We start from the raw sequence: 12,543 nt of genomic DNA on the forward strand, positions 1-12,543 counted from the left end.
GGATAGCTACATGACTTGCCCTACAAAGGAGAGGGAAGCCGAGGTCTGCTGGGGGTTTCTGGGAAAACTTTGTTCCTGATGGTCTCCTGTCACGATAGGCTGCCTTTGCCCTCTTCTTCTTGCCTTCAGTGCAGATGTAATGCTGGAACATCCTGTGACCACGGGGACAAAAGCCCAAATGCTAAAGACAGTGGTGTGAGAAAAACAGAGCTGAGTCCCTGATGGCATCACTGAGCACTAGAGCCAAGGCCACCAGCTGCCTACGTACCACCTTCTCAAGTGAGAGAAAAACTACCTTTGTTTAAATCACGGATCCATTTTGTGCTACTTGCAGCCAAGAGCATTATTTAACACAGCGACGTGGGGCCTAATCTGCCTCATAGCTATTCCTGCTTTCCCCCCAGACTGACCCGCAAGCAGGGAAAGTTCTAATTTTTTTGAGATTTCTCCAAAGATGTACTGCCCTCGAGTACAATTACAGGCCTTCTACCACCATACCACTACCCAAGACCCTGTGGGTTCCCAGCAGTTTATGAAGCATGTGGACTCTGTCCAGGAAATGCCCTGGCTAAGCAATGCTGCTACCACCCTGCAGCACACAAGGGGGTCCCACGGTGCTGCTGCTTGTCCGGGGCTTGGGAAAGCAGCACCTGCAGACTTGGACCAGCACCAGTGCAGCTTACGGGTCCTACTCCCATCCCATTTGGAAAAGCCTCCTTCGAGAGGCCCAAGGGAGCTAGGCCACCTCTGTTTCCTGTATCCTCCTGGAAAGAATCTACTCTGTATATAAAACAACTGCAACGTGGCAAAAGAGCAGTTGAGCCCTTGTGCACATCCATCCCGTGTTCAAGTGAAAGAAGAATTGCTCCCCTTCTCTGAGTCATCTGTGGGCAACGTCTAGTCACATCACAAATACTCAGTTCTTGTGTAGATCCCTAACTAAACTGTTTGATATCAGCAACAGAATAATTCAGATAAAGTTTCGGATAAATTCATGTGCTTATCCAAACACTCCCCTCTCCAGTTGTGAAACCGAGTAACCATGTAGATTCAGCTAGTGTGTTTCCCTATCTGAACTTGGTCTCCAAAGTTGGGAACTGAAGAGATGTTGACAGCAAGGGATGATCCTAAACGGCACGCTCTGATGAATCTACCAAATGTGCTCTTGACTAGGGGTCACCCAGTTTTTCTAAAGCAAGCCTGTAGTGTGTTTTGTTTTTCCTACTTACAGTTAGTGTATCGACCCTATGGACAAATTTTGGCCATGTCAATCCTGCAACACATACCTGTCTTGGAAAGAAGCTTTTAAGTTCCTGTTTGCATTTCCAAAGGGGTTAGCAATGAACCTTGAACTCCCTGCTAACAGGGTCCAGAACCGGTGCTTCTGCCTATGGGTACAGGAGGGTGAACAAGACCAGTGCCCTGAACTCTGTTTGTCTTCATCTGTAATTTTTAAGCAAACGATTGATTCCTATCAGATCAGTCATCTCTTCTTAACCCAATTTGACTAGCCCTATGGGTTTTATTACGCATTTTCTGGCCCTTTTAGTCCTAACTAGGCATACAACACACCAACCTCCCCTCCCCTCTGATTGGCTTCTGGACTGGCTACTCATCTCCTGCTCATGCCGTTCTCTCCATTTTTAAAACTTTAACACTAAATCTCAGATGCCAAAATACTCTAACCGTTGCAAGAAAGACAAAATGTATTATACAAGACTGTTCTGGTAAGACTGTGTTTTAATTGCCTATGACACAGATATATCACATGATGGCTCAAAAATAATAGTCTAGCAAAGATTAAAGGAAAACCGATGAAAATGAGCTGTGAATCCTTAATTTGACGTAAGCTTCCAGCAAAAAAAATCAGGGATTAGAATCATTTCAAAATTGTGTCTTCAAAACTAGTATCCTTTACCATCTGTCTTTTATTCATTTTGCTGCGATACAACTAAAAAGGCCTGTAAATACTCCCCTGGGTCTCAGGTAACAGTTTTCCAAGAGCAAAATATCACTTTCTCTGTACAGTGAAGGCCGGCATCTGGATGGGCTGGATCGGGTGGACGGGCTGGAACACCGGCTTCTTTCTCATTTCAGAGAGTGTTTTCACTGCAGGGAGCAGCTGATTCCTTTTGATGATCTGTAAGGCCAGCTGGGTATTACCTATAAAAACACTTCCCATCACAAAAAAAGCATATAACAATACCACCACATACAAAGCAAGCCATCAGAATCCCGCGAGGGGGTAAAAGGTGATGGAGAAAAGCAGTGGTCTGCCACCTGTGCTATACACTGGAATCATGTAATGCCCGCTGCACCATCCCCAGAAATTCTGATTTAAGAAATTTCGTGTGTGACCTGGGTGACGCGATTTTTAAAAGCTTTGCACTGATTCTAAGGTGGAGCCCAGTTTGAGAACTTGTCTACAGGTGGACTGCACAAAAGAAGGGCTCTAAGACCACGTACTAACCCTACCACACCTTTTAGGAGGACAAGGCCTGCTGGGTGCCAGGCACTTAATGCTGCTCCTTCAGCTATAGAAAGAGGGGAGCGTTGGAAGGATTTCAGCAAGGGGGTATGACTAAGAACTCTTAAAACTTCTGTACCCTCTCATTTCCCCCATTCAGCTCTCCTTTTCTACTTCATGCCTTCTCTTATGTAGGGCCCACAGCCTTTCTTCCAGTAAGCCACATCCTCGAGGTTGTATATGCCCCAGAGGCATGACCTGGATTTAGGTCTGAATAAAAAGTCTCGGCAGGAACTGGCTTACTGTAAAACTCATTAACGACACCTATGTTTAAAACACTAAGGTATACAACTCAAACCCACTGCATTCTGACTCAGGTTCTCAATTAGAGTCATTTGGATGCCTAAGAGAAAGGTTAATTAGTAGAGATTATAATTGTCAGAAGTTACGCTATTCTGCATTTTCACAGATAAAAGGAAATATGCTTAACCTGCAAGAAGTAGGAATTTGCAAGATACCAAAAACTCCCTCGCTACATTTTTGTTTAGAAGAACTTGATGGGTAATACCTCTTAAATTTCGAAGAGAAAAAGCAGACACCAAAAATCTCGGGCTCTTTGCAGGGCTCCAGTCCTAACTCAAGAGAAGAATCACTCACCATTCTGCAGCTCAAGGTAGACGGCCAGCAGGATGGCTTCAGGGGGCACCTCTTTAGGATGGATCATTGAGGCCGCCTTTGCTCAAAACAAAAAAGAGACCCATGAAAAACTGATAGCTTAAGATACAAACTCCAAGTAATGTCCAAAAAAAAAAAAAAAAAAAAAAAAGGAATGTCAACCTACCAATGACAAATTAGCAAACTTACTCAACCTCACTGGGACACTACAGTTATGCTCGGATGGTCCTCAGCTGTCTTTGTCTTTTTGTTTTTTTAAAGCTACTTCATTATAACTCTTTTATTTTTTATTTAATCTAATTTAAATATTTATGTTTTCGGCTGCGCTGGGTCTTCATTGCTGTAAGCGGTCTTCCTCTGGTTGTGGCGAGTGGGGGCTACTCTTCGTTGCAGTGCATGGGCTTCTCACTGCAGTGGCTTCTCTTGTGGCAGAGCATGGGCCCTAGGCACATGGGCTTCAGTAGTTGCGGAACGCGGGCCTTAGAGCGCAGGCTCAGTAGTTGCTCTGTGGCGTGTGGGATCTTCCCAGACCAGGGATCGAACCCGTATCCCCTGCACTGGCAGGTGGATTCTTAACCACTAGACCACCAGGGAAGTCCAGCTGTCTTTGTCTTGATCCCTCCCGATTAAACTAGACATTATTTTTAGTTAAATATTTATCTTCCCTTGCCTAATCCATAATGAGTTCTTAATAGGAGAAAGCTTTCCTTCCCTCTTGGTTTTCTTCTATCTCTTGGCTGTATTTGGTTTTGAGATGGGTGATCAGACACTCCTGACTCTACACTCCAGTCACCCATCCAGGTCTGCTGGTAGTTCTTCACCAGACACAGTTGCACCTCTATCCAAATCTGCATGTCTATTTTTTTTTCCTAAGTAACAACTTAGTATTGTAAGCTACAAATTCCCAATGTCAGGAATAAGAATTCAAACTTAAAAGGCTGGAAATATAAAAAAAATATACCACTAAGCATGTTCAGGACTTCCCTGCTGGCGCAGTGGTTAAGAATCCACCTGCCAATGCAGGGGACGCGGGTTCGATCCCTGGTCCGGAAAGATCCCACATGCTGTAGAGCAGCTGAGCCCGCGCACCACAACTACTGAAGCCCACGTGCCCTAGGACCCGCACGCTGCAACCACTGAGCCCATGTGCCGCAACTACTGAAGCCTGTGTGCTGCAACTACTGAAGCCCGCATGCCTAGAGCCCGTGCTCCGCTACAAGAAGCCACCAGAATGAGAAGCCCGCGCAACGCAACGAAGAGTAGCCCCCGCTCTCCACAACTAGAGAAAGCCCGCGTGCAGCAACGAAGACCCACCGCAGCCAAAAAAAAAAAAAAAAAAAAAAAGCTTGTTCAATGTCTCCATTCTTAAGAACTGAAACAGTACAATTTAATGAAATACAATTATTTGTTTAGGCAACATGCTGTCCTTTCCTAGATCTGAGAGCCATAACACCAGCCTGCAGTTTTCTGATGTAGTCCTGTTCTGGTTGAAGGTGCTGAGATTGTAGGTTTATTCCCTCAGTCTGGGCCCCTCTGGGCCGCAGCCTCTTCCTCGTCTTACCATCAACTGGTATTTCCCCATCCAGGTTCAGGTGCTCATGCTTCCAGACTGCTTTGCGTCTTCCCTTAATCTAATCAGAAAGTGTCCTTTACAAATATTTATTGACCAGAGGTGGGTGTAAGACAGGGACTTACCCTGATAATAAACAGCATGCAAATAACTAACAGTAATCCAAACAAATTTACTGTTAGGGAGAGAGGAAAGGGAACGTAGTATGAATACGAAGAGAGAGAAGAGTTTCTTCGAATGCAGAGCTTTTGGGCAAGGGAAGCCCGTCTCTGTCTTCCAAGGGTGGATACCTGAGAGGCAGAAAGCGGGGAGGCACGGCAGTGCAGGCCACGGGGTGAGTGTGGGAGACATCTGGGGGACCAGAAACGGGCACAAGGTCAGGTCCGGGCAGCATTAGAAGAAATCTCAGACTAGTGGGGGTTCTCGTCCAGAGCACACGCTCCCAGGTTCCTCGCGAATGAAGCAGGGAGGCTTTTTATTCCTCCTACCACATCACTGATGTACCACAGCTCAGTTCAGAAAATGAGATTTTATACTTTTGGCCTAGCTTTAAATAGGCAAGACCACCTTTACATCATTTTGTGGATATTAAAATCTCCACTTTCCTTCCAACTGGCTAGTTAACACAGGTCATCTATTGTTCTTTGCACTGACTGCAGCCTTTTCTAAAATACAAGAACTCATGGCAACAACTTTATAAGAGAATGGTATTTTGCTTACTGGCTGTTCATAATGGTTAGTGGTGGGCAGGCAACCTCGGAAACTCTACTTGAGCCCTTTCCAACTCTTCACACCTCATTGTTCTCCCTCCCAGGCACGGTGAGCCTCCCCATTAACAAGGTCCAGCCACTGGATTAACCTAAAAACCAAGGGACCAAAACAAAACCCCCTTCAGACCCCAAACCAGGCCTGACCCCATCTGCCTCTCCCAGCGTGGCTGCCGCCATGGCCACCTGTTGCACAAGAACCTGAGCTAGAGCGTACACACTGCAACTTCACATCCAAAGCCTGTGTGCTGCAGGCCTTGAGGTCCACGGGCACTTTCCAAAGGGCTGTTCAACAGCCCAGCCTTGCCACGGAGAACAGCGCAACATTTTAACTCTTCCCGTTTAACTCCTGCACTCAACTCTTAGATCAAACGTGTTCCCTGGACAGTCCATCACTTCGCTTTGCTGATTTTGGATCAGAAATGCTGACCAGATGCCACTAAGTTGACTAAATATCAGTCATGGTTATTTTCCACGTGGTAAATCTTCACTTCTAGACACAACAAGGTCACCTTCATAGGAAGCCGCCTTACCTCCTGAGAATAGGTTTAATTTCAGTTTCAGTTACTCTGGCAAACATATGGGGATGTGGGTTCTCTTATGTGCTGCTGGTGAATACACCATCTGGCACAAACTTTCTTTTTTTATTTTTTTATAAATTTATTTATTTATTTATTTATGGCTGCGTTGGATCTTCATTGCTGCACGCAGGCTTTCTCTAGTTAAGGTGAGTGGGGGCTACTCTTCGTTGCGGTGCGCAGGCTTCTCACCGCGGTGGCTTCTCTTGTGGCGGAGCACAGGCTCTAGGCACGCGGGCTTCAGTAGTTGTGGCTCACGGGCTCTAGAGTGCAGGCTCAGCAGTTGTGGCACATGAACTTAGTTGCTCCACGGCATGTGGGATCTTCCCAGACCAGGGCTCGAACCTGTGTCCCCTGCATTGGCAGGCGGATTCTTAACCACTGCGCCACCAGGGAAGTCCTTGGCACAAACTTTCTATATTAGAAGTCTGAAAATTCTGCATAACCTCTGATCTTGCAATTCCCTTTTTAGGAAGACATCTCCTGACTGTAAGGTCCATGGGGGAAGGGTTGTATCACGTCCACTTATTTACTACTGTCTTATTCCCTTGGCTTAGCCCAGAAGTATGTGTGCTGAATTAATATCCTTTTCTTCCCCCTAATTTTTTTTTTTTTTTTTTTTTTAACTCTTTTGGCCGTGCTGCACGGCATGTGGGATCTTAGTTCCCCGACCAGGGATCGAGCCCGCGCCCCTTGCGTTGGAAACGTGGAGTCTTAACCACTGGACTGCCAGGGAAGTCCTGAATTAATATCCTTCTGAGGAAATACCCCTTTCCAATTCTGGGAAACTCCTCTGGGGCTGCCAATGGCAGTACCTGTTCTCCTACTACAGGTATGGGTCCCTGCCCATGATCAGTCCAGGGATGGGCAACCTAAAGAGGCCCAATCAGAACCTTCCTTGAGACCTGCTGATAAGGCCCCTCTCAGTGGTAGAAGTCAGAGGTCTGTTTTAGTTACACATTGCCAGGAGCTTTCTTTATTGTAGATGGAGTTTCTTTGGTACTGACTTTGTGAACCCTTCTTCTTAAAAGATGTATTTGTAATTTAACTTTTTGAGTGGACAGAGATTCATACAATTCAAAGCTAAAAAGGATATGAGTATCCAGTGAAAAGTCTCCCATTTCAGTGCTCCATCTACACAGTACTTATCTTGCCAGCCCTGCAGCCAATGTTAACAGTTTGTGGTGTGTTCATTTGGAGATCTTTTCTGCACATACAGGATTATATAAAAACTGTTTTGCATCTTGTTCTTTTCACTTAGTATGTCTTGGATATGTTACCATTTTAGTATATAGGGTTTACAGCTGCATTGTGTTCAACTATATTGACACACCATTATTGATTTAAGTGAGCCCTGATTTAGATGGTTTCCAATCTTTTGAAATTTCAATGATTAAAATCTTCAGGAAAACTCTCCATTAGGTGCCTAGGTTCATTTGCAACAACAATCAGTTGTGTACCTTCCAAGAGTATGTCTGGAGGAGTAATATTCAATGTTTAACAAACTGATCAGAAGCCTCAAACAAAATAACAGAGCCTAGAAACTCCAAACCCTCTGCTGGCTGCCTCACAAGATGGTCTGGCACTGGCCCAGCCTCACCTGGTGGAGACACTTCCGGGCTTTGTCATACTCGCTCCTCAGGCAGTAGGCGCTGCCCAGGTTGAACAGCATCACGGTCCGGGCCGAGTTGACGGAACTGGGGTAGCATTGAGGGGCCCGCTTCCCAGCTGGGGAGAAGACCAGACACATGTGAAGAGGCCAGGCCAAGGGCCAGAGAGCAACCCCCTCTACTGCCCGAACAGCTGCCCAGAATAAAGCCTAGCTCTACTCCTCAGGTGGACAAAGGAAGGACACAGTGGCTCAAGGGTGAGTCTTTGGGAAGCAGGCCGGGCTACTTAAGTCTTTACAAAACGTCTTACTTACAGGATTCCATTGCTTCATTTTCACCTTTGTCTGATCCTACAAAGACATGAAAATAAATCTGAGGGGGTCGGACAACAGAGTATATTTTCTAAAAACCTAATTTTCTTTATGAAATGGAAATCTAATATTAAAGCAATCTACCACAATATTTCCTTTTCATGTAGTAGAGGTTCTAATAAAAGATATGAGAGTGCTACCTACCACCACCACCACCATGGCCTGAGAAATAACCCTGAATAAAGTGAAAACTAGTCTCACTCCCTCAAAAACTTAGCCATGATTTAAAACTGACTTTTGAATGCCATACTTTTACTCTCCCCTGGATTGTGGAATCCCTCTGAAGAGAAAAATATAAGAATCAAAACAAACTGTTGTAACACTATCAGCCTTTCAAAAGTTAGAATTTAGACCATGTGATAATCAACTCCTAGGTCTCCTCAGCAAACAATTAGTATAAAGTAAGTACAGCCAAAACCGTACAGTGCCGACCTAAAACTCCCTTCCCTTTACAACCGTGCCCTTAAATTTCCACACATCCTGAGTTACAATGGAAAGGCAGTGGAAATGGTGACGAGTTCTGATCAAATGTGTCCTCATTAACCTTGGTCCTGCTCATTTGAAGAGATCCCTAAGGAGACATCAGTGACATTCTCTGGGTTCAAATGAGTAATAGCATCAGAGATTCTGTCCAGAGAGATGAGGGCTTCTGCAGCATATAAATGGCCCAGAAACCTAAAATGAAAAAAAAAAAAAACCAACCAGATTCCAAACTGAAAAGTAGGTCATCACAAAAATACCCAAGTATAATAGAATTTGGTATATGTGTGTTTCACATATTTCAAGTCTTTGAATTGAAATCTAAGTTTATAAATGGATTGATTAAGGGTCATTTAAATTTTATCTCTTTAAAAATATCTTAAATATACAATAATTTTTATGTTCGCTAAGTAGGAACAAATGACATATCAATTAAGAGAGCAGTTTAGGGGCTTCCCTAGTGGCACAGCAGTTAAGAATCTGCCTGCCAATGCAAGGGACACAGGTTCGAGCCCTGGCCTGGGAAGATCCCACATGCCGTGGAGCAACTAAGCCCGTGCGCCACAACTACTGAGCCTGAGCTCCAGAGCCCGCAAGCCACAACTACTGAGCCCACGTGCCACAACTACTGAAGCCTGCACGCCTACAGCCTGTGCTCTGCAACAAGAGAAGCCACGATAATGAGAAGCCCGCGCACCGCAACGAAGAGTAGCCCCCACTCGCCGCAACTAGAGAAAGCCCACACACAGCAACGAAGACCCAACAGAGCCAAAATAAATAAATTAAAAAAAAAAGCAGTTTAAAGTTGGCAGTAAATCAACTATATTTCAATAAAAATTTAAAATAAAATAAAGTTGGCAAATTTATGCTGTTCTGTTTATACAGAAAATAACATAAGAAGGTAATGAAGTTCTAAAATAAGAGGCAGATCCAAGGACGGATTCCCTAGGAGCGGAGGATCAGAATTAGGGTCCTCCAGGGAGTTCCCTGGTGGCCTAGTGGTTAGGATTCTGGGCTTTCACTGCTATACCAGGGTTCAATCCCTGGTCGGCGAACTGAGATCCCGAAAGCTGTGCAGCACAGCAAAAAAAAAAAAAAAAAAAAGAGAGAAAAAGAGAAAAAAAGAATTAGGGTCCTCCAGCCTCTGCTGCTGGAACAGTCAAAAGGCACCAGGACGCCAGACCAGATCTGGGTTGGATCAGCTTTACTTCTATTCCAAAGGTGTCCTCCTTTTCACATCGTCTATTTTATGTCCACTGATGTTGGGCAGATGTGCTTTCCCCAGGTTTACAACAGCCTGCTTCTTCCGGTGTCTTACTTTGAGCCATTTTCCCCATGATCATCTGATTGATTTTTCAAAATTAAAACAGCCTCAGCCATATTACACCCTTGCTCAAAATCTTAACGACTTTTTCTACTTGAGAACAAAATAAGACAAACAAAGCTAAACTTATAGATTTAAAGCTCTCCACAATTTGGTCCCACTTTCCTGTATTCAGTCAACATTCTCATTCCCCCAAAGATTCTTCTGTTCCCACCAGACACGGTGTCCTGGCCGGGACACCCCACTGTGCTCCCTGCGGCCTTGCCTCCTGGGGTGCAAAGCCAGGCCAAAATCCAACTCCTTTTAAAGGCCAGCTTAGTTCTCACCTCCTTTAGTCGGCCTGTCCCAACTGAGTCTGTCCACATGGATCTTGGGTCCTCAAATCTTAGGCTCTTTTCAATTTGACCATTTTCTGGGATTTATGCACATTAATCACTCAAGAGCTATTTCTTTATTAAGCAATTTCTTTCTTCTAACTAGCAGGAGCTGTAATGCCCTTCTATTTTGCTTCCCCACCAAATACCCTAAAAGAAATGACAACTTTTAAAAAAAATCAGTAACCTCAAATGTACTTTGAAATAAGATATTTTAAAAAACTTCATTAAAGCAGTATCTATAAGCCAATAATCATTATAAAACACAAACACACAAATTCAAAGAACTACTTCAAATTGTTTTCTGTGAATTTACTTAAAAATTTTTTTAAACCAAGTTAAACGCATTCATGCCACTCAGAGCCCAGAACTCCAGATGAGGTGTACGGAAGGCAACAAGCAGCTGGGTAAAGCTGCTGTGGTATCTGGGCTGCCACAGGCAGGAAATGCTCATCCTCACTGGAAAGATAGTGGCCTGGCCAGTAATTAGAAACCAGTGCTTAGGATAGAATAGTTAAGAGAATTAAAGATGAAGTTATCAGACATGGCTTGGCCAACCCCTCAAGGTTGGCTAAGAAATCATAAAATCTAAGAATTTTATTGTTTTGACGTTCAGAGGGAAGAAGTTGATAAATGAGGTTAAAAACCCTCCAATAAATGCCAAGTAAAGAATCTAATTGGGATTATTTGAGAATAGTGATCACAATGTCAGCCAGAGGATTAAAAAAAGCAGAGAGGATTCGTGTTTCATTTTTGTTAAAAAGAAAAAAAACACACACAACTCTGCTCTACTGACAGCCACGCACACCACATCTGAGCAGCGCGGGTCCAGTGGGGCGCAGGCCGAGGTTCCTGACTGGTATTTCACGGGGCTGGGCCACGGGAAGGAGGGAAGGCGCCTTAGAGGTAACGCGACTGCCCTGACCTCGAGCTCAGGACCCTCCGGGCCTGGATATTAGACAAGGTTTTTTTCTCACAGGCAAGCAGGAGCGCTCACACTTGAATTGTGACAAAGTCTCTTATGTGCCTGGATGCTCTTTTAATTTTGTTTTTTAACACAAAGCATGAAAAAAAAAACAAAAAAACAAACAAAAAATAATAAAACACAAGGCATGTTTGGGGAACACTGACCTGAAACAACCTTAATCAATGTTAATTTTAGATGCTTATATAAAGTAATACTTTTTTAAAAGACAAAAATAATTAAACATTTATAGAATTGTTCCTCTGAGTATGATCTCACAGTTCTAAATGTTGCATGTTACAAACAAAGGGCGCTAGAAGGCAAAAGAACATATTTTGGAAATTATAACTATATACCCACAGGATGAATGAGAAAAACAACTGTCCTAATGCTATGCAGAGTACTTGTGGTCTTGGATAAAATTTCTAGCATCAGCATCATACAAAGATTCAAAGAATGCTGCATCTTCCTCAATTTCCATAAAAGAAAAGATCATGTGCTTTAGCAAAATTTTAGAATGACAATGACACTAATATTGAAGAGGCATCTGAAGAGTTTAAATAAAACTCATGTACTCAGGAAATGGTACAGTAGTCTGGAAAAATATTTTAAAATTCTTATTTGTCTACCTTAATTGCATTCTTCGAAGCAGATTTATTTATCCTGTTGACCAAACTCCTTTTTGTGTGGGTCTTCTCCCTGAGGACTCAGCTTGTGTGGGAGCTAATATGTGATAACATGCTCCAGTCAGACCCAGCAGTGGACACTAGAGAGCCCAAAGATTCTGCTTCCTAACGCTCAGAACAGCAAATGCCATTTCCAATAACCCTTGAGGTGCAACAAGTGAAAAAAATTTCACTACCAAACACACAGTTACCAAATTCAGAAAGAAACTTTTTGCTTTCCCGAAGATAATTTTCCACTGGAGGAGTAAAAGAAGCAATATGCACCACAAACTAACTGAAACCCTCCAAAGGAAACAAACCAGGGACACACAGGGCAAGGCACACTTACTTCAGGGATCCTGACAGCTTGGGCTGCTGAAGAAGTTTATCTGCATGATTCAAAGCCACAAGGTTATCACCCAAAGCCAGAGCCACGTAAGCACTACAGGCGAGTATGGAGCATCTGGAACACAAAAGGCAAGGGCTGAAGACCTGAGTTACAAAGTGACAATGATGATATTTGTTAAACAGGAAAGAATGCCCTAATTATAGCTGTGGCAATCTGGACACCAGGAAAGGAGAGAGGAAGCCACGGTACTAATGGCAAGAATTAGAATGATGTGTAAACTACCCTCTGAGGCTCAGTTCAGCTATTTACCTGAATCATCTTTAGCTTCCATCCCATCTCCAACAAAATA

At 43.8% G+C, this 12,543-nt stretch overlaps 1 protein-coding gene across 4 annotated transcripts in view; it reads right to left on the bottom strand.

Moving 5' to 3' along the window:
- Window positions 1–1,722: 1,722 nt before the first annotated feature.
- Window positions 1,723–12,543, bottom strand: part of CNOT10 (CCR4-NOT transcription complex subunit 10) — a 64,366-nt gene continuing 53,545 nt past the window's right edge. For all 4 annotated transcript variants that reach the window (XM_068558379.1, XM_068558377.1, XM_068558378.1 and 1 more), the window contains exons 14-19: window positions 12,195–12,308; window positions 8,583–8,713; window positions 7,982–8,017; window positions 7,658–7,785; window positions 3,125–3,200; window positions 1,723–2,163 (exon numbers count right to left, since the gene is read on the bottom strand). In XM_068558379.1, coding sequence (XP_068414480.1) covers window positions 2,012–2,163; window positions 3,125–3,200; window positions 7,658–7,785; window positions 7,982–8,017; window positions 8,583–8,713; window positions 12,195–12,308 — 637 coding nt within the window. In that variant the 3' untranslated portion in view covers window positions 1,723–2,011. The remainder of the gene's footprint in view (window positions 2,164–3,124; window positions 3,201–7,657; window positions 7,786–7,981; window positions 8,018–8,582; window positions 8,714–12,194; window positions 12,309–12,543) is intronic.

Source organism: Eschrichtius robustus, chromosome 12 (assembly GCF_028021215.1).
Source record: "Eschrichtius robustus isolate mEscRob2 chromosome 12, mEscRob2.pri, whole genome shotgun sequence".
Lineage (NCBI taxonomy): Eukaryota > Metazoa > Chordata > Mammalia > Artiodactyla > Eschrichtiidae > Eschrichtius > Eschrichtius robustus.